The following is a 22,965-nucleotide window of genomic DNA, read 5'->3' on the forward strand; positions in this document are numbered from 1 at the left end:
CAGAAGTAAAGCTGTAAGAGAAGAGGAACCTTACATTGGACAGTGTAGTATGTTTCACATGAAAATGTTATAATTTCACATGCATTAATTAGTACCTAATACAATCTAAATCTTCTTTCAGCCTTCAGAGTAATGGTTTTGTGAGAGAGTGAGATTTTGGGAGTGATTGAAGTAACAGGCATTATTTTGTTGGGTTCCGCGTTAACTTTTTCATATATTCTAAAAAGTGTATACTGTAGTTTAACTTCTTTACTTGCAATTCTGCATTTATTACATTTACATCTGGTAATAACTAATTGTTGTAATTTTTACAATTTGCTTCAAATCCCACTATTTGGCACCCCAGCTCTATTTACTACATTAGTGTTTTTCAATAGGGGTTCCAAGGAATCCTTGGGTTCTCCGGGCATCCCTAAAGAGTTCCCTGCAACGTTTGAGTCATTTGAAAATTGTACCAAAAAATTTACAAAAACACACTGTACTACACATACACAATATGCATATATAATTGCTTTTTTTTTTAATGGAGGAAAAAACAGGTTGTTTTAGAGTTTTAAACAGTGCAAACTTCTGCTTTCAATGATATTATTTTGAAATACCAGGGATCAAAAGTTTATATGTTACTGTAAGATATCGGCCATTCATTTTCAGTGCAATACATTCAAGGTATCCCATGGTAGGAAGAGATAAGCTCTGAATAGATAAATCACTTGATTACCCGTACTGCTATGGCTTTCTTGCTATCTCTATGACATGAAGGACAAATTGTGCATGCAAGAAAGATGCTAATAACGGTTTGTACAAAAACTATATACTGGGTTCACAATAGCATGGAGCATGATAGCAGAAGTGTTGTGTACTGTACTTGCTGATAATTTGCAGGAAGGACCACCTATTACTTTCAGTAACAAAAGACACAGCTGCAGGGAGCCAATTAGGTTTGTCTGCAATCCAAATGTTTGACTGAAAGCAGCCTCTCGCTAATGTCTCTAAGGGTCAAAAGTAATAACCCTGTCATGTAAGCTAGCAGTCCAAATATCAGCCACTCATCAGGCTATAGTGAAGATTAATATGGGACTTGCAGAAACAGGAGTGTACCTCTGCTGAAAGAGATTTCGTCTGTTAAGAAATTGGTTTTAAAGAACACATTAGAACCCTATTTTCTATCACATATTTGCTTACATTTGAAACGGTAATTACGGCATATTAGAATATGTAAAATAGGCTCCTTCCTGCAGATTTTAATTTTGTTCCATTCTATATGTGGCTTTAAAAAAAATAATAGTTAAAAACAAAAACCTGCATCTTACATATTAAAATGGTTTATTATCAACCTAGGTAGTTTTCTGGTAATATAAAACGTAAGTTCATATGGACGGTGCAAATTGAATATGAATGTGATATGAACTAACGGAGAGAAAAGAAGATGCTTGGAGCAAGAGGAAAGGAATCTACTTAAAAATGAACTTGTGTTTGCTTACTGCAGTTTGCTAATTATACTCCCATATATTTTTTCCTGCAATTACATGCACTGCATGTCACATGCAAATGACACAAAACTAGGAGTTTATGTGAATTTTAAGGCTCTCCCCAGTGCAGTAATTAGGATGAAGGCTTAATAAATAAAGAACAAGCTATGTAGCTAGTTAAAACTTAAATATGTCCTTTTTTAGCAAAACACAGAAACATTGTGCAACCATTCAGTGTAATAAGGGCTAATTGAACAATGTATCACATGCATATCTAGTATAGACAGATTTAAAATACATTACTCTACTTTTCTTTATCTACCAATTTTCATTGACCTTCAGAGTGCCCTAAAGATGTATGGATGCAGCAGACCTTATTACCCCAATGAATGCAGTGCTATTCGTTACGCCACCACGTTATAACAGCAAGTTTTATCACAAGTACCACTGAAAGCAATGGTAACGTGCGTTATCTCCTAAATTCGCTCAATATTTACTGTGTTATTTCTTGCGTTACTCTACGTTAATGGGCTAATTAACATTTTTAGCACAAATGCTTAATTTTTATTACTACGGTAGGAAAAAATGGCAGCCATTTAAAAAAAGCCTAAATCTACCCAAATACCTTGAATTGCGATAATATAAAGAGACTGAAAAAGTCAGACTGAAAAAAAGTTGTACAAAGGCAACATGAACACGGATATAAATGAGAGTAGGTGCACTCACACAGAACTCACAGACAGCTGCCACGGGTGCTCTGTTATCAACTGCAAGAGGGAATCACATAAGACAAATCCTAGGGAAAATAAAAAAACGGCAATCCAGAAGTCTTCATAGAAAAAGAAGTGGTTTTATTGTGGGATCGACATTTTCGGTTCTCTTTGACCATTATCAAGACTTGATAAAGGTCCAAGTGACGACCGAAACATCGATTCCATAATAAAACTACTTCATTTTCTATGAAGACTTCTGGAGAGCTGTATTTTGCTTTCCCCAGGATTTGTCTAAAATGAACAAGAATACATGTATTTTAATGACTAGTAGAGGAATATGCTCCTTTTAGTTAGACCCCTTGATCGTCTGGCGGGCAGCAAAGAGGCCGTGCTGCCCACCAGCCTGGCCTTAAGAAGGCCCCCAGTTGCCTCCTCCCCTTTGCTGGGGAGGGAGGGGTGGGGGCGGGCCAGCGAGGGGAAGGCCAGCCCCCCCCCCAGGTCATGAGACCCCCTTGCCCATGGCTGGGGGGGTTGCTATACAGTAAATATTTGAGTGCCTTAACGAAGATTTATATTTAATAGTAAATTCAACAGCGAGCCAATGGAACCACACAAGCAACTGACATAAGAGACATCAAGTAAGTTGAGGGACAGATGTAACGCTATGTAGGGAAATTATTGATCATTCTGAACTAGTTATGCTTTGTGCACATGTCAATAATTGTGCAAAGTATACTGTTTAGCAAAGACTTTGATCTGCTAATTGTAGTTCAAATGAAACTAGGAGGAGGTGTCATTGCTGATCTCCTTTTCTCCCTCTACTACCTGTCCTCTTGACCAGATTCCCTCCCATCTCCTTAAACCTCTTGCTCCTACTAAAATCCCTACACTCACACACATTTTTAACTCCTCCCTCTAGTCTGGTACCTTTCCCGCCTCCTTCAAACATGCAACAGTTATACCATTACTCATTACCTACCTGTCTTTCTAACTAACGGCTTGCCTACCTCCTACCTTTTGCCTCTAACCTCCTTGACCATCTTGTATTCTCTCGCTTGCTCAATTTTCTCAACACCTATTCTCTCCTAGACACTCTACAATCTGGATACAGCACTGCTCACTCAACTGAAAAAGCCCTCACTAAAATAACTAATGACCTCCATGCTTCCAGACAGAGGTCATTACACTCTTTTCATACTACTCGACCTCTCTGCAGCATTTGATACTTTGACCACTCTCTTCTCCTTCCCATTCTCCATACTATTGGTATTCGTAACACAGCTCTATCCTCGATCTCCTCGTACCTCTACCACTGTACTTTCCGAATGTTTGCCCTCTCTGATTTCCTTGTGTGGCAGTCACACACTACTACTGTTAAAGCCACTGCCCAACATTCTATAGCAGTAGTAATCAATACCCACGTGTCCCTGTTTTCCTCGTTTGATAGATGATAGTCCAATATTTTAGTTATGGATGCTGAACAGTAATTTTTTTCAGCTGACGTATTTAGAAAATATATCAAGGTGGTCTCATTCAAAACTTCTTGTGTACAGATCTACCTTCATTATTTATATTATTATTATTATCAATCATTTATGTGCACTGGTTAACGATGATTTGTTAATGCTGAACAAACTAGCACAAGGTAAATTCATTCAATATCTTTAATACTTTTAAAGGATTTCAAAAATTTTCAAGTGAACATAATATGTGTAAAGCCGAGTGGTGTCTAAACCACTATAATCTGTTTGATACAAGAATATTATTAATGTTAAGGAAAATTTTGCGCTAACCTGAATAACTGATTGAACAGATTTTAAAATAGTTCCCTAACTCACTTGAGAAAACAGCCTAAATATCCTCACGCAATATGACCTTCATTTGACACACATATAATTAGTTACAAAAATAAATCCTACTCACATAATGTTCAGAACACCTCCTCTAAAAACTATCAATGAACCTCATCTAATTATACAATACACCAGATACCAATGACATCTTAAAATCGAGGGCAAAAAATGGGCACGTTGCTCTATATTCATACTTTGATTTGTGCTCGAGGTTAAATGCAGCATTGTAGTCACTCTATCTTGGAACATTTGCAGGTTTTGCAGACACAAAAAGAAATAACTATAAACAGTAAAAGCTCTGATGAAATAATACAGTACTATGGTATTCCAGTACAGACACAAAAAAAGGGATATTGGAGTTTTGCATCTAAATTATCTTTAAAATTCACTCTTATATCCCTCTTCAATAGGATGAGAATCAGGGTTTTGCACAGATAACTTGAATGGAAGTTATTGTACAGATAACTGTGCATTACCTACTTTTCTCCTATATTAAATAGAGGTGTATAGGCTTTATCTAAATGAGGGAGACACAGTGTACAGTTTCTCCTCCTTCCTCAGCTGAGTACGCTCAGAAGTACTACACAAGCCTTGGAGTGCACCTCTCGCTAATGCCTGTGCAGTCTGAACTGTTGATGTTTAGACTTTGTGTGGACAACCAAACAAGTACCAACATTTCCTTGGTTACATGTAGGTTCTAAAAAGCTGCACTCATATGGAAAATACTGTGTAATAATAACTGAAATAATTGTAGTTAATTTTGGTATTATTTACTAATTTACCAATTATAGCTTCCAATTTTGTGCCCGTTTTTGACATTTCAATCAGCTTTACAAAGCAACAACCAAGAGTAAATTCCTTGACACACGCCAGGCAATAATCACCACCAGAACAGGGGACTTCAGGTAGATTTTATAACATTTGTATTACTTTCTTTCATACATTTAGTAAGAACTTAATGCAAGGTATATTTTAATGACTCTGATTAGCATATCTCCCAGGTATCTCAGTTGTGCTCCTTTTTGAGAATGAGTCTCTCCATGTTTAGTTTCAAGGTTTGCTTGAGGGGATATATATAGCACATGGTACTCTAGTAAATTAGTTCCCACCCCCTCTAATTTTAGAAGGATTCTATGAATAAACTGCTGTATATCAGTGGACATCTAATAATTATTTTTTTGCACACCAAAAAGGTTCTAAAATCTATCCCACATTATAATTCCAGCCATAAATTGAACATCAGCGTTTATATTATTTACAGGTTGTGTAGCACCTCATGGACGTATACAGTTTTTTTTATAGATATACAGTAGATCTCTTTTCAAGATCTCCTAAGTCTTTTTTTGTAGCACACTCATTATCAAGCAGGATTTTAAGTGGATGGAAACAACCAGGACATTCGTTACACAACAACATAACTATGCAAATCTCTCCAAACCCTTCATCACAGGGATTGTTGCTGGTAATGATGTCAGACACTGACCTAACGCCTCATGAAGCAGGTCACAAAGGTACATATACTGTAGGTAGGATATATGTTTATTTAATTGCTAGTACAGTGTTATCTGAAGTGTCCACATTGACTTTGTTTGATGATTATGTAATGTGGGTGGGAAAAGGAGGCCGAGATGACGGTGAATTACTCTTCCGCTGTCTTCTCTATTATCTATATAATTCCCATATCAGTAACTGAACCAAGAGAAGCTAAATTGTTGCAAAGTACTCAGGTAAATTAATTTTAAGAGATGCATGTGAATTATACTTCTTTAGTGTCAACAAAATGCAAAAATAGTATTGCAGCTTGATAGCTATAATAATGGGGCCAATATTATAGACTGTGGTTATTGATGACGTGTGCTGATGCAATTACGGACAAACATTAAGCGACCATAATTATTGCGCATAGACGTAGGATTGATGTAACAATTACACATGCCAATGGTACTAATATAACACATCAATATCATATTTTAAGACTAGCTGTTAACATCTCAGTAGTGACTAATTCAAAATCGGTTGTAACTCAGTTATAGCAATGGTGCAACTTTAAACTTTTAAGGCTACCGCTATTTTTGCAAGTATGACTGAACTCTAAATTATGTCTCTTGTATGTTATTTAGGTCACTGTTCATCTTCTAGTTTTAAGCATATTATAAGTATGCTATGTGATGTTTTGAGTACACACTTAGTTCTGGTATTCCTAAATTTGGTGAACATTAACGGAGCATGCTACATTTTTCTTCCTTGAATCGATATCGTTAAGCCTTTCTGACATTTGTAGGCTTGGATCAGCTCTGTTCTCCATCTTTTTTGATTTACAAGATAGTGATTGATTATGTAACCCATACTGCTTTCAAAGCTTGTAAATGTTTAGTAATCAATGAATTGTAGCATCTTCTGCTCCACAGGGTGTTTCCCTCTTCCCTGAGCTCACCTTAGGATCCTGTATTACGGTTTCACAGATTAGCCACCCCAGTGAAGCTCAGACCTGCCACTGTCCTTGGAGCAGACATTTAATATATGTTATAAATAAATAAATGGATGCCGCAACAAGATAATATCACTTTGAGCATACTTTAAGAAACATGTTTGTTTTTTTAATGTAATGTTTCTTACTGCTGCGACACACTTTATTCGAGCAAATACCCAGTATGTACCTGGCAGATACCTGGAATGCGCCGCTCCTCACCTCTGACAAGCCCCGTTGCATTTGCCTTCCCAGCCTGGGTTCATGCCTGGCTGATGGGCGGCTGATCTGTTAAATGATAATGATTAGGATTTAATAGGCTGCAATGCTTTGTGTGTCTACCAGATGGCATACATTCATGAATTGTAATGCAGTATATATATATATATATATACTGTGCAGTATTGCAGCCAGCGGGAATAAAATGCTTCAATCCCTGCCTGGAAAATAACTCAATGCACTCGGGCAGAAAACAGTCACAAACCTCAATACACCCGGGTATACCCGAATTCGTGGGACTAGCCGAGCTCGAATAAAGTGTGTCGCCAGTGTATACTTGGGCACAATTGAAACGATAACAGTACAGTGTACATGAACGGGTCAAGATAAAGAAATCCCTTGAAATTTGAGGAAAGAAAATTTCCCCAGCAGTGAAAAAAAGGTTTCTTTACAGTCAAAATGTTGACTGTTCTACTATACATAAAGTCTCTGATGGCAGATTTAATGGCTATCTTTAAGACAAAATTAGATATCTCTTTAGAATAGAAGTACAGGAAGATCCGGCTAAACAGCGGAGCCTTTGAAGGTGGACAGCTCCGTGATGAAAAAAAGGGCGAAATGGCTCAGCCGGTTAAAAACAGGTTTATTGCACTAACAAGATGTGCATAGCAGCAACATAGTACAGAACAGTAACACATTTCATACCCTACTGCACTTTGTCAAAGAGGACCAAGGGATCTCTTTAGAAAGGTATATAGGGATATGTCGAATAAGTTAAAACCTAGGAATGCAAAATATGATTGCCATTACTGGAGTCAGGAAGGAATTTTGTTCCACTTAGGAGACATAATTGACAAATGTTCCACTTAAATTTTTTGTTTGACTTCATCTGGATTAATATAACTATAAATACAGGATGAGTATTTTGCCCAATTAGAATTCACCAAAGGTTGAACTCTGTGGAGATATAGCTTTTTTCAACCTAATCTACTATGCTATTTGTTATGTTACTATGTTAGGCAAAATATTACACTTACATTGCCAGTGTAACAAGTGATATCAATGTTTCTTCATGATCTATAGGAAAATTGCACACTAATGGTTTGTTCTTGTATAACTCAGTGTGGGCCCCTTCACCAGTAACACTTTGGCCACTCAATTATTTTCTCCCTTATTTCTGTTACCAAGTATCTTTGGCAGTAGGATTACAACACCGCAGAATACAAGAAAGTCCTCCATTAACTTCCACTAGTGCTCCATGGAAGAACTCACTAAATTGCTCATTGATTTAAGTGGGACAAAGTAGTATACTAAATATTTCAGAGGCATATACAGCACATTATGCTAACTCTTGCAGCGTTATACTTTATCCCATTACTTGGATCCACTAAAAAAATAAAGGCAAATAATTTAAGGTCAATTAACATTATTCAATAGCTGAATTTTGGCCCGGTACAAAAACCCCCAGTAAATATTAAGAAATGCAGGAGCAATTCACATTTTAATGATCATTTATGTGATTTCCAGAATATATTAGGTCCTGAGCCATCTTATTTTAGCCTTGGACTGTATATCAGGTTTTGTTTCCAGACATAAGCAATTAGAGGATTTGAAAAAAGCACAGGAACGCTCCTAAGAATTGTTCCACTGAGAGAAAAACCTAACAGCACCAAACAACTAGATTCTCCCCTGGCACTACAGTGTACAAGAATTATTGCTTGTCAAGCAAACCAACTAGCAGGTATGTACACATAGTCTTGCAATTAAGTAGTTTAGTTGCAGCATTACTCATTGGATAACAGAAGGTATATTGCTACAACAGTACATCGAAATACAAACGCAAGCATCAATTTGCACACTAGAGTAATCATAATTAATAAATGAAGGGAAGTGTGCAACCCCATAATGAAATTAGAATGGGCTAGTAAACAATAAGGATATTGGTGTAAGGCCACTGCGTAGGCTGCATAACCTCAGCAATCTTGTATGCAACACCATAATGTTTGACCCTCAAGAAAAATTAAAATACATTTACAAAGCAGTATGACACAAGGGCTTTTGTACAGCATGAACTATTATAGTACCAAAGTGTCGAAAGGTCACTACAGACTTATTTTGGAACCAAGAGAGGCTTATCGCTGCTCCTAAAAAAAAATGATTCCCCTGATATTTAGTGCAAGTACTGCAGTGCTGAATGATGTCTTCATTTATTACATTAGCTAGCAAACACAAGGTGCCACGAAATACAATAACTATAAAAGCTACATTCACTTTGCTTTTCACTTTCAGATTTTTCCTACCCTGCTATTTTTTTCTCACACCAGATGACAAGCTCACCACATAATTGTGACGCTGCAAGCCATCAATTACTGTGACAATCTTGGTATAAAAAAAAATACACAAAAGCACCGTCTGTAAACTATAGGGGAAAACGGTGTAGATGTTGCAGATCTTAACTTAATGCGTCACCTGCAGCACCATTATCAAATGATGCCATAAAAGATAATGTCACATAAACACGGAGTGGCTACATTTTGTGTTCTCTTTTCTTTCTTTTTTTTCCCTTTTACAAAGCAATCATCATGAAATGCCATGAAACGCGTGAGTCAGTTTCTTAATGCAATACCCCCCAGGGTACAAAAACTTCTGTTATTTAAATGGCCATCAGGAACTCAGGCATCTATGATTACAAAGCACTTAATAGCAGATCACATCTGCTGGTATTGTGTATGATCTATTAAGCATTAACCAGTGTAATATAGACAATAATAATAAATGTAAAAATCTGTCACACTCCTGCTGTGTGGATGTAGATACACATTGCAATAGATTAGTATTATTGTAAAACTAAATTATAAATGGCATGGGATATCATTAGATTCATGTATAATCTTATTGGGCATAAAACCAAAAGAAATATGGAAAATGTAAAAAGAAAAAGAAAAAAGTTAATGTTTTTACAATATCAATCTAGACAGTCGGGCCGTGATACTGATGCGTTTTATTTGGACAAATATAAAAATATTAATAGATTCTGCTGTCAATCTATGGAAGGGTTTATTGTGGCTGCAACAATGCATGTACAACAATATCAATAAATCATTGTATTGACACTCTAAGGGAAGCATGACTAACTGAAAAGAATTCTGTAAAAAGAAAGCAGCGTGCTGAGAACCTTGTACCTTATGTACAGTACAGTATGTCTTTATGATCAAATCACAGAACCCAGATCACAAGTAACAGGGAGAACATGACTATAGTTTGTTCGGGAATGTCGTTTTAAGCAGTTGTAGTTAGGGAAAGACACCGGATTAAATCAAGCATTAAGAGTTAAAAACATATAAGGAGTTTTAAGGGAAAGGGAGTTTGTTATAAAAGATAAGGCAGACATCTTAAATGTTGGGATCCTTCTAAGTAGCAGTTTTATAGTAGGAACAACTGGCCCTACTTCCTTATTTATACTGAATATATGTACACAATAAATAGAGAGAGCTAAATACAGAAGTATTGTTGACTCAAGTGATAGATATGCAGACTTAAATCCATTTAATGTGACAGCAGCGGGATGACCTTGCCAGAATAACTACCAATGGTAAAATCAATTAGGAAAGAACTAATGTAGTGTGAAAAAAGGAAAGTTGGTGCAAAGCTTGACAGCAAGAGTAGTGGCAGAGGGAGTCGCACGGCTTTGAAAGAATCAAAGGGTGAAAAATAATGGCAGAGCGTCTGAGGTTTATGACGGGTTGGCCAACCTTCTCTGGATATTTAGGAAGTTATCCTACAGGGTTCACAAATTCAATGAGTCCTGTTAAGCTCTGGTCTTGCTAATGGAGCTAAATGAAGTGTTCTACATTAGAAATAAAGGAAGAAAAACAGGAACCTCTGCCATACAGAACAATGGAGGTGAGAGACAATAACTATACAAACAATGCAAAAAATTGGCAATGGTATAAGTCCTACTGTAATATAGTAGGTAAGGACGTCTCTGCCCCAAAGTGCTCTAGTGACACTTATGCTGTGAAAGCTTAAAATATTTATGATTGATTACTATACGATGGTTTGAATTTAAAAATCCCCCTAGGATAGTACAGTTATGGCCTATGGGCATGTGCATTAAGGACCTGATGGAATACTGTACAGTATCCTAACATACAGTAGAACACTGTAGGTTTTTGTTACACACAATATCTACATGCTTTTATAGCTGGGTCACAGAGGATCTATACTTATAGCAAAGCTGCTACAGGTACAACATATATGTTACAACTACATTGAAAACTGGTGTTTATTAATTAATATAACCTACAACAAGTAAAGAAATGACTGCAGATATGAAAAGCCACATGCAGTTCTGTTCACACTTAATAACCATTTACAGTTTGCAATTCACCATCCTGTGGATATTGCTTTTTTTCTAAAGGAGCATTGTTTTTATACTTTGAACACCTTTTTTGATGATTATTACACATAGAAGGATTGCTCAGTAGCTGCAATGTCTATGAATCTGTGAAGAAATACATCAACAAAGTAGAATGATGTGTAAATATTTCAGTAATGTGAAAAATTGACAATATGGCGAAGTGGTATTAGGAAACATTTAATTTTTGCAGTTTTCACACACATTATTTCGCACAGCACACTTACTATTAAATGAAAGAAACACTCTGAATTTACATCCCCACGCCCTGACAGTGAAAAAAATAGTCATATATTTTTAAACAAACTTATGTCTTTAGTTATGCATTTATATATTTTAATTTTTAAAAGTACACATAATAAATAAATATATTTCCATACATGAAGTTCTAGTGTTTTGGCCAATCACAACATGGTCAAGCATACATACAGTAAGTATGCTATATTACAGTATGTAATACACATGTCCACAATTTCCCTATCAAATGTACTTTATATGTATTCCAAATTAAAGTAATTTCATATATATTAAGCCAACATCCAGTCAGTATCTAAAGTGGTAAAGTGTTAATTGTCTATGGAATACTGACATAGAAAACGAGTTACTGCCCATTCACCAGTCTCTTAACTTTCATGAATTTCTCCAACATATTCTAATATTCAGAGCAATTAATGCATAATATAATAGGTTAAGTTCCAGCCAACTGTAACATCTAAATGTATGCAATATTTATGCGATTCATTTCCCTGCTGCAACTTAAGGTGTTGTTGATTTTCACCTTGACAGAGTAGCAATAAAGGAAAGATTATTTTTGCTGTTCCCGGCATTGACATTGTCTGGCATTAGTAGAAAGTCACTGGTGGTCACATTTTAGCACAGTAGGTAACATGACATGTGTGCACTCAACACATTGAGATACACATCGATTACAATGGTGAATTGTGGAGAAAAAACATAAGAAAAATAATGTCTCAATGCAAAAACAAAGAACTCGGATAAATTACCTGTTATTTAAAGCAATAACCCGCCCATTTGATCCCCATTTTTACGTAAGGATGGAAACCAGGGGTCTCCAGAGCTCAACCATGCTATTTTCAGTTCTGGATTACCCCCACTCGCTGGTTTCCAAGACCCTTACTGATAAAGGTACCAGTATCACTTCCTAGTGTTGAAATCCCACGCTTCATTCGGGCCAATAGGAAACTACAATTGATGGTGATGTGGCTTCCTATGTGTCTTCGAGACGCAGAAGATTTTTGTTTTCCCGGGAGGTAACTTTACTGGTAAGTATCTTGGGAACCAGGGCGCCCCTGGATCTAACAATAGTGCGGTTCAGCTCTAGGGAACCACCTTGTTCCCATCCTTTGTTTTTATTTTAAAGGGTTGTTAAAAAAAAAAAACCTAGCAGCTGGAATTGCTGGTTTAAGCTTAAGGGTTAAATGAATACACTTTTTCCCCCCAAAGACAACTGGAGTGTCGCCTGATGATTTCTAGATTTGTACAGAGTCAACATGCAGTGCTGACTGGGCGTGTAGCCATGGCAGATATATCTACAATACCATAAGTGCTCCTCTCCATGATTATTAAGCTTAAGCGTTGACATGCATAATGGTCCGAAGGATCGGGGTACAGGCCCTGAGCACCACTTACACATAAGCAACCTCATTCTAGGAGACCGTGAGACACTTTGGTGTGGCCCCTCTTCTATTGTACGGGGGTAGAGGTGTTACATATGTATATGTGTGTGTGTGTATATATATATATATACAAAATGAAAAGATGTTCAGGGCACTCTAATTGGGCAAGACTAGGTCAAATAACTTATCTTTTAGGAGCAGGGTGCTAGCAGTGTAGCCGGGATCACCATCCAGCGACAATGATAGATAAACAGAAAAATAGGTCCGCAGCACTCTCTGGTAAGTATCCAATGTAAAAAAGGTTTCTTGCATCAAATTAACATCAGGGGTGAAGTACAGGAAAAAATGTAGCAACGTTTCGGACCTCCTGGTCCTTTGTCAAGGGAGTTTGACAAAGGACCGGGAGGTCCGAAACGTTGCTCAATTTTTTCCTGTACTTCACCCCTGATGTTAATTTGATGCAAGAAACCTTTTTTACATTGGATACTTACCAGAGAGTGCTGCAGACCTTTTTTCTTGTGTGTGTATATATACAGTGTTCGACAAACCTATACATTTGCTCGCCCCGGGCGAGTGGATTTAACATCGTGGCGAGCTCCTATTGGCCCAAGCAGCACACGTTTGGTACTAGGTGGCGAGTAGATTTTTTTGTGTGGCGAGTAGATTTTTTGGTGATTTGTCGACCACTATATATATATATATATATATATATATATAATATATATATATATATATATATATATATATATATAGGGTAAGCTCCATGTCGATAGCCACCAGGGAGCGCAGGGCGCCCCAACGTTGCTCCCCAGAGTAGGTGTCCTTACCCTCCTCAGAAGATGATGCGCGCAGCCAGAAATCTGTGGGTTGCTATCCGACGGGACCGAGATCCAGCCCACCTGTGGAGAGACCATCACCGACCGGCAGCTTTAGGCGGATCCCGGATCCCGAGACATAACTCTGACAGGGGGTGGTGCATCCGGAGCCCCACGTCTGAGGAAGACGCCGGAGCTAGGAAGGACACGCCTGCGGTGGATCCGGTGGAGCAAGAGGACATCTCTTACCTGTGAATCGGTGAGGCACCCTCTTCTTACTTCAGCCAGGTTCCTGTTGCGGCCTACGCGGATGTGGTGCCGGGCGGTGCCTTGTTCGGCGCGAAGAGTGGTGATGCACTTCCGGCGCTGCCGTACGTGATGTCATCATCGGCACTGGACCTGTGCCAGCCTGTGGACCTCGCAAGATCAGACATCCGTGATGACATCACCAAAATGGTGCCTGCTAAAGCTGTGGGACCTCGGCCGGGTCCTCCGGTGGTGAGTGCTGGACTGTCCCTTACTGGCTCTCAACTTGTAAGGAATCGGGGGCCATGTCCCTTGCGGCATGACCCCTCCTTGCCCACTACCAGTACTGCACACTACCAGTACTGCAGCGGCTGCTACCCCTGTCCCCCGTTGCTACCCATGCCGCCGCCCAGTGCATATCTTGAACTCTGCCGCCGCCATCTTGGATTCCGGCACTGGTGTTACAGACTCTCAGCTCTGCTCTACTACTTCCTGGTCTCTCAGCCACTCACGAGCAGCTCCTCGACATGTCTCCGACATGCCCCTCGTCCGGATTGGTCACTGTCGCTTTAAATATCCTGCTTTACCTTCACTTCCTTGCTCTGCATAGCTGCTTGCTACCTGTGTTGTCTGGAACCTGTGTCGTTCTCTCTTGTGTTTATTCCTTACAGCTACTGACCCGGCTCGTCTAAATACCCCCTCTGGCTCCTGAACTCAGCTATCCTACTGACTACTCTAACCTCTAAGACCCTCGGACTCTGCTACGGATTTTTACTACGGAACTTTCTATATCCTCAGACTCGGAAAGTACTTGACCATTCTTTATCTACATACAGGCCTGGCCATGCTACTACGCCACATCCCGGACACGCCCCCTCTGCTGTCGGTGCGTATACTCTACATCCCACCTCAGTACAGGGGACTGGTCTGGTCTGCGGGCAGCACAGCGTGACACAACTATACTTGCCCTGGTGTACCAGAAGGGATCGCCGGATCTCTAAGGCCACTAAGTCAACATTGATACCACCACTGTGGGGCCACGGTAAGCCGAAGCCATCGGGCCTTGCCCAGGACATTGTTAGTCCCTAACCACCGGCCTCCAGCCACAGTGTCCCTTCCAAGGCCGCCCTGTTCAGGACAGTGTCATGACCCCCTCCATTACATCCGCTCGTGCTGTGACCGCCACTGCTACACCTGCTGACACCCCCCTATGTGTTGTCACATTACACAAGTGATAATGTGTCCCCTAGTTTCTCAGGTGATTACCGGGACTGGGATTTTGGGGATTTTGCGGCCTGGTCTGATGACACAGAGGGGGAAATACCAGCCTCAAGCTGAATACCTGTTGCTAGGTCCCACCGTTCTTTTAAATCCTTTAGGAATCTCCTTGTTACCCATCTTAGAAGGGTTTTGTTTGTTATCATCACTGTAAGAAGTGGTTGACCCTGTAGTATTATGACTGCTATACCGTGACAGTGGATGCTAACTATGTGATCTGTATGTAACCTTGTATTGTATTTCAGACTCCAGGTTGATGGATGGTACCCCAAATTTGGTTTCCAGTGAGGACATGGGATTTTTCACCTAGGGGAGAGTATAGCCATGGCTTGTTCTGGCTATACTTCTGCCCCCCCTGTCATGTAGGTCCTGGTAGCTGCAGGCTGTGGCAGTCTATTATCCAAATTATAGTCAGTCCAAGTTTCTCCCTCAAGGCAGTGAGATGTGCCTCAGCCCCTCAAGGGGGCTGAAGAGAATACCAAGCAGGCTTTGGAGGCCTCAATTCTGCCAGGAGGCCTAGGCACCATCCAGAAGCCTGGGGGCTTGAGAAAGCATACTACCTCTGTGTATAACATCTGCAGTGGAGGAATAAAGAAGCCCTTTTGTTTTAAATACCCCTCCCTAAGTCTCAGTCTATTGGGTAGGCGTATGAGAGATATGTTTCACAGTGGGGGACTGTCTCCAGTACACCTGGAGCCTGCTGTGAAGGGAGGCGTTGCACCAGATAAGAATCCAGCCTGATGACAACCGAAAGCCTGTCCTATTTCCCCATACCAACGTGGACCCTCAGCATCTCCTGTAACCAACAGGTACTATGCACAATCACCATGACACCAGTAGCAAAGGCCAGATCTCCCAGAGGTGGGGGGGAGGGGGGCTACACAAAATAAACCATATGTGTTGACACACACGTTAAAAAATGTAGCATATTGTGATACATTTCTGGAGATACCCATCTGCTTATCTCAACACTTAGTTCATTTTAAACCATTCCTGAATCCATATTCTTAAAAAGATGAGCTTGCATTTCACGTAGATTACCCCTCTGGATAAGGAGAATAAGGATTAAAGAAATTGGAAATACAATAATCCACAGAATAATCTATTGCTGTTTGGGTTATGTTAGGAAGCCTGATTTCTTTCTTAACCTTTTATGGCATGTAAAAAGAGTGAACAAACTGGTTGGGTTTTGAGAGACAATACCAAATGTAAGAAACACCGTTATAAAGATTCATACATGTGCTGCAAGCATCAAGTCTATCCACATCAGACCTGGCAGCTTGTGTAAATGATAGAAAGAAACACAAACACTGATGCAGCCATTAGCTCAATGTTGCCACTCCCTGAATCACTCATTAATGAAGTACGAGTAATTTCTCCATGGAAAATGAAACACACAGGCTTTGCCTAGGAGAAGTGACTTTAACAAATATTGAATATTGGTCTTACTAGGAAGAACTATGCCTCTGAAGCAGGTGAATCTGGTTACATGACACAGTCAACTCTCAGAAAAGCAGATGATGAGAATTTTAGCTGTGACATAAAACAGCTGCTTAGTGCTTTGACTGTGCAATGATTTTTAAATTACACTTGTTGTTGACTTGCCATTAAAAATGCCATCAGTAACCCCACCCATTGTGTAGTTGAACCCCTGGGTCATGGTTTAAACACAGGGCACTGGCTTTATGAAATTGTTGTTCTTGCAAAAGCGCAGATACAATGCATTTTGTGTTGGAGGTCAAATTACAGTACTGCCATCTTTATGATGAAGCTTTCATCAGTTCCCCACAAAATGTTTACTGGTGATCTAATAAGCACTAAAAGCCAGAAAAGGTTAAACTGGGGAGGTTGATTCACTAAGCGTGAGTACCAAACAGATTTTGCCCATTTAATAAAATGGCCATTAACACAGGGACGGCAGAGAAACTGTAATAATGATAACAGAATTTCAGAGTGCTAATTGTCTTTTCCAAACCAGGTTTAATGTACAACAGAAAAGCATCAACTATCTACAATTTCACCTACATTTTATATGTCCTCCAACTCCCTCCTTCCTCACAATTTCCTACCGTCTTTCTGGCACATCCTAATTATAGCCAAAGAGCCAAAGGGGATCAAACATGACGATTTTATGTGCTGTGTTATTGCATATTATTACATAGAGACTATACCATGTTTTTTTTCTTAGTCTTCCTTTCTAAGTTGTATTTATTTCGGCTATATTGATTTGCACATACACTTAGATGACCCAGAGGTAGAGTTTCTTGAACCACAGCCATTTCTTTTCACAAAACTGAATTACTATATGCATCAGTAATTTAATGCCGAGTTCCAGGAACAAGCGCGATCTTGGATCAAAAACTGCCCAACAAAACATAACAAAAGCAATCTTTGCAGAGACTTGCATAATAGAAAACTCATTTATTACACATGTCAAATAATAGATCAACCATCAAGGTTATGACTCTGCTATCATTTATTGTTATTCATTTCTTCACTTAAGAAATAAACACTGTTAACACTTCACATGCCTCAATAAACACCTTGTATACGATCCCACAATACTGCATTAAATTGGTCACATGCTACTGTTAGGCCTGCATGCCTCTGGCAATCATTTTTTTCTTTGTAATGTACAGATTTTTCTTGTCTTAGCTAGATCTCCCTTAAATTATGCCATTATCACTGTGAAATATTCAATGTGTTTTTTTGATGTCTAAGCTCTATTAACAGACTGTGGCCCATATTTACTAACTTGTGCTATGCCATAAGAAACCTCCGATACCGGAAGAAAGATCGTAAGGCCCAGTCAAGTGTATGTTCTGTAAAGTAGCTTCTAGCAGGAGACTGCGTCTTATGGTATAGCACTACTTTGTAAACATGGCCCTGTGTTTTTACTAAATCATATCACGTTACATAATTCACTAGTTGATAATACCTTCCCTACTAAAATGAATGTCAACAACACATTATAGGAATGCTGTAGTAAGTAAGCACCTTTTCATTGTTGTGTTGACCGTTATCTAAAGGATCTACTACTGTACTATGTTCATATGTATTCATTGCTGTCAATAGCAAACAGTATATTCAAAATAATATTCATTTAAAAAAAACAATGTCAATATTAATATTATGATCCACAACACACAACCTGTCCTTTTGTATTTTATCATTTCATCTATTACTGTCTTATGAAACAATAAAAAAAAGACTGGATTATGGGTTGAAGAGCCATAGTTCTGCATTTGTAAACCTTTAGCCCATTGAACATGAAACCATAACGCATCGTTGTTTGAATTTCCTGATAATTGTACTAATATGTTTTAGAAAATAAACATGGAAATGTGTCATAATAAAACCACCTGTAATCATACTTCCAAAAACAAATCAATGAAAATCATTGTATTATCTAGTATAATTACATAAGTTTATTATTTCAGAATAATACAATTTTGCAACTAAAAATGCAACATCTTTTACAATACATCAGTACTGCTACGTAAGGCCTGTAATATAGTGCGCGTGCGCTACCGTGCGCGTCAATGATAATTGCCTGTGTGAGGCTGACGTTGCTATAGTTGAGACGCACGCGCGCACGTCCGTGAGCGTTGGCACGGCAGATCAGAGGAAATACAAGAAATTTGTATTTTCACGCTATTGCCGCGCCACGTCACGCTGTGAGCCAAACACACTGCGGCCTAACGTTGTGATGTCCGAGCCACGCCTCCTAGCAACGCGCATCACCGCTTGCCCTATAGACACTAAACGTGTATGTCGCGTGCAATGCCGTGCGCGTGCCCGCATTGCGCGATCACGCGGCATGCACGTTTAGTGTCTGTGGGGCAAGCGGTGACGTGCGTGGCTAGAAGGCGTGGCTCTGACATCAACACGTTAGGCCGCACTGTGATTGGCTCACATCGTGACTATATTACAAGCCTAAGTAAATACATACCATCCAACAGCACCTGTTTAGCAGGTACACTATATGGTTTTGTGTTCTGTACGACCAGCTGTATCTATTAAATGTATTTGTGTGTGGTTAAGTGCCAGGTTAGGGGACTTCCATTGACACTGCTTGGAAATAGCTCCATCCAGCAGGAGTTGATAAACTAGAGTGATACCTATGTCTATGTGCAAAACGTTGGCTGGTCTGGTATACCGTATATAATAACTTTGATTGAATTCATTGCAGCATGAGGACTTACCTGAGAACGCATTCAACATTATTAATAATCATTTGCTACACGGCTGAAAATAGCAGCATCTTGAGAGCAGGGGCTAAAGAGTCAAGAAACCAGGTGGTATTGAATAAAGCAACTTATTTGTTTATTTACAGTACAATCTAACCTTGTTTTAAAAACGGTGATCTATACTATATAGATTAGATCTATTAGAAAGAACTAGATTGGTCATCACTAGAGTCTAGGCGCAAAGTTCACCGTGCCTGTCTTGCCTTTAAATTCTTTATGGGAAGCTACCCAGCTATCTGAACAAGCTCCTCATCCCTACCACATGCAGCACTTATCATCTGAGATCAGACTCCAAAAGACTGTTCATGGTCCCAAGACTCAACAAAGTATCCGTCCGTTCCTCCTTCTCTTACCGTGCACCCCAAAACTGGAACAACCTACCAGAGGCTCTCACATCCACCACCAGTTTAAGTTCTTTCAAATCTAAGGCTGTCTCACATTTTAATCTGGTCTGTAACTGTTTCATACGCCCATAATATATATTTTCTTTAACTGTGCACGCAATGTCTTGTATATAATGTATACCCTGTTCATTTATGTAACTGTATTTGTAACGTATTATTTGTCTTAACTCTGTGCCCAGGACATACTTGAAAACGAGAGGTAACTCTCAATGTATTACTTCCTGGTAAAATATTTTATAAATATATAAATATATCTCACGGGTGGCCAACCAGTCAGGTTTTAAGGATATCCCTGCTTCAGCACTGGTGGCTCTAGCAGTGGCTCAGTCGACCTGTTGGTGGTCCTTGAGGACTGGAGTTGGCCACCCCTGATATAAATGGTCTACTCGCCTGTTGTTATACTGTAGCTAAAAAATATGTGAACATTTTTACAAATTACGTCAACTTTTTTTGGGGGGGTCTAATGTTTCAAAGGATTGTATGTTCATTTTATGTTGTGATACTGTGAGGATTCTTCATAGATTAAATGAAATAATAGTGTACCGAACTTTCAAAATGTCATAGGTTTCTTTATCAAGAGTACAGTGATTTAGAAGAAGCCTAGGAGGTTTTGAATGCTCGTTACACTATAATATAATCTACTGCATGAAGAATGCTAAATGTCTCACAACCTACAATGAATCTACATTTCTCCAGGACCAATACTGCTACTAGAACTTTGAACTACATTAAATAATTATATTAAAGTGCCTTACAATTTATTGTAATCGCACTTCTACCACATATAGCAAATATTTACATGATGACACAAATATATGGGGCAATTGATTTTATGAAAATTAACGAATAAATGCAGTAATAAGAGACAAATATTAATGGTGTTCAAGGGTATTGACATTTTTGTGCAGGATAATGTAGAAGCCTCAGGAGATCTAATTTACACTCAAAATGCAAAATTTGCTTTTCATCCCATCTTATCCCTTGAGAGCATTACCTTTAAACTTTCTTTTCCAGTAATAAATGCAGTGGGCTGTGCTGCCAGTATAAGCTAAATCACAGACTAGTATTATTGCAAATGTGGAATTAATACTAAGGTGTATTTGTGTAAGGCTAGTGCACAATTTTGTTAGAGCCATACTAGCAAGCACACTTTAGGGCAGTGTTTTCCAAACCTCTCCTCATGAGCCAGGTTCTAGGAATAACCAATGCACTTGCACCAGGTGAAGGCACTTCTTTTTGCATACTAATAGAATGTTAGGTGGTTGTCTCAGACACCTGGTGTGACCGCGTGTCATGAGGAGAGGTCTGGAAAACACTGCTTAAGGGTAAATTCCCAAAGCTCGGATAACTGGTGTCATAGCTCGATCGGTCTTAACTGCCAATTACTTGAATGGCAGTTAACGGTAACTGAGCTCCGATACCCTTTATCGAAACTTTGTGAATCCATCCCATAGAGAAAAAAAAGGTCTATTTCCTTTTGAAGAGCCATTGGCCCATATCTGCTACGCGGTGCTATTCCATAAGACACCTTTCAGTGATTGAAGATACCTTACTGCCCATCCAAATGCATTGGGTTGTAAGGTGTCTTCCTGCACCAGAGGGTAAAAACGCTCAGTAAATACAGGCCTTTAAGACTTTCACACATCTAATATCATTGTAAACAAACTGCTGATCGAATGCACAATGTCGGTCTTGCTTTTCAGTTTACCAGATGCAGATTAACCTGTTCCATAATGCTGTGTGTGTCATGGCTTTGTGCCTTTGAGCTATGAGGCCACTAATCTCAATAACGTTCATTTTGAGCATCACGCAACAGTGTTTCATGAGCTGTAGCATGTCTAGGATATAACTACCGTACCACACTTTTCATCAGCATACAGAGAAAACATATACTGTATAAATCAGTGTCTAAGCAGGATTGCATTTCTGTAGCTGAAAGTATGATTTCATAAATTAATCCCCGGTATGAAAACTTCCCAAACAATATGAACCTGTAACAACACACAGCGGATATGTGAGAATTGATGTATAATCTATTGATCCAGATGGACATAGAACAAGATACAAGACTACAATTATTATTGATAGGAAAGTTTTGAATACTGTCATTTCTCTTTTACTTAACTGTAAAGCTATTGGGGAGTTTTAGCTGACTGCACACAACTGCAGATCATTCTGGAATTTTTTTCTAAAGAAACGATTTCAGATGGAGGGTCATACAATTGATAGATTTGAAGGTTAATAAATTGGTTAGACAAAAATGTGCCGTTTCATAGTTTTTTTTAAATATCTCCCCACAAAAGATCACACATGTAACTGAATGTCGGTAAGTTTATCATCCAGTTGGAAGATGCATGTTGCTACAGAAGGGAATAAATGATAGAAAGTGTTGTATGTTCTCGTACATAATTACATGATAGTCCTAATACAGAATAACCTCAGGCAAGAGAAATACATACTGTAAGATGTGGTCTTAAAACAAATGTATCAGATAAGGTAATACTTACAATATGCAGCTCTAAGTAGTCACCGAGTCCAGTAGAGCTGTCCACTCGCACCAAAATTGCTTCTTTTTGAGCTGTGCTAAACCCTATCGCCAGTCTGTCAGCACGTGTGCTTGGCCGGTCATTAGGGGGCCATGTATATGTAATTTGTCCACCTCCTTTGCTAAAAATATATGTTGTGCCAGCTGTAAAGAGAAAACAAAAGAAAATGTGTCAAATGATATGCTTGGAAATAGGATTCTAGAATAGAAACAAATACCTACAATTTATGATAATAGACATGAAATTATGTTAATACGTACAAATACTTATTAGAGAAACAGGCATAAAGAATCATATTATTATTTAATAGAATCTACAGTATACCATTACTGTGCATGTTTAATGCTAGGATACAAATATGTTACTTTAAATTTGTCAGCTGTCTTTGAAAGCATTTTACAGCATCTGGAACACACCAATAGCCTACATACTATACAAGTGATTTATTGGGCAGTGCTAAGACGCTCTCGGCTGCAAAATGGTAATAAAATACTCTTATGAAATGCTACTTTACAATTAGTTTAATGTGCCCAACTGTTGTAAGACACCTGTCACTGAAATAATTATGTTTATTCATTCATATATTGTAATTTATGCAAAATATACAAATATGCCATACATTTACCCTTGTTCAAAATGCATGCAGGTCCA

At 38.8% G+C, this 22,965-nt stretch overlaps 1 protein-coding gene across 46 annotated transcripts in view; it reads right to left on the reverse strand.

The window, feature by feature from the left end:
* NRXN1 (neurexin 1) overlaps window positions 1-22,965 on the reverse strand; it is a 1,413,358-nt gene that overhangs the window by 309,007 nt on the left and 1,081,386 nt on the right. For all 46 annotated transcript variants that reach the window (XM_075595907.1, XM_075595903.1, XM_075595906.1 and 43 more), the window contains one exon: window positions 22,276-22,457. In XM_075595907.1, coding sequence (XP_075452022.1) covers window positions 22,276-22,457 — 182 coding nt within the window. The remainder of the gene's footprint in view (window positions 1-22,275; window positions 22,458-22,965) is intronic.

Source organism: Ascaphus truei, chromosome 4 (genome assembly GCF_040206685.1).
Source record: "Ascaphus truei isolate aAscTru1 chromosome 4, aAscTru1.hap1, whole genome shotgun sequence".
Classification (NCBI taxonomy): Eukaryota; Metazoa; Chordata; class Amphibia; order Anura; family Ascaphidae; genus Ascaphus; species Ascaphus truei.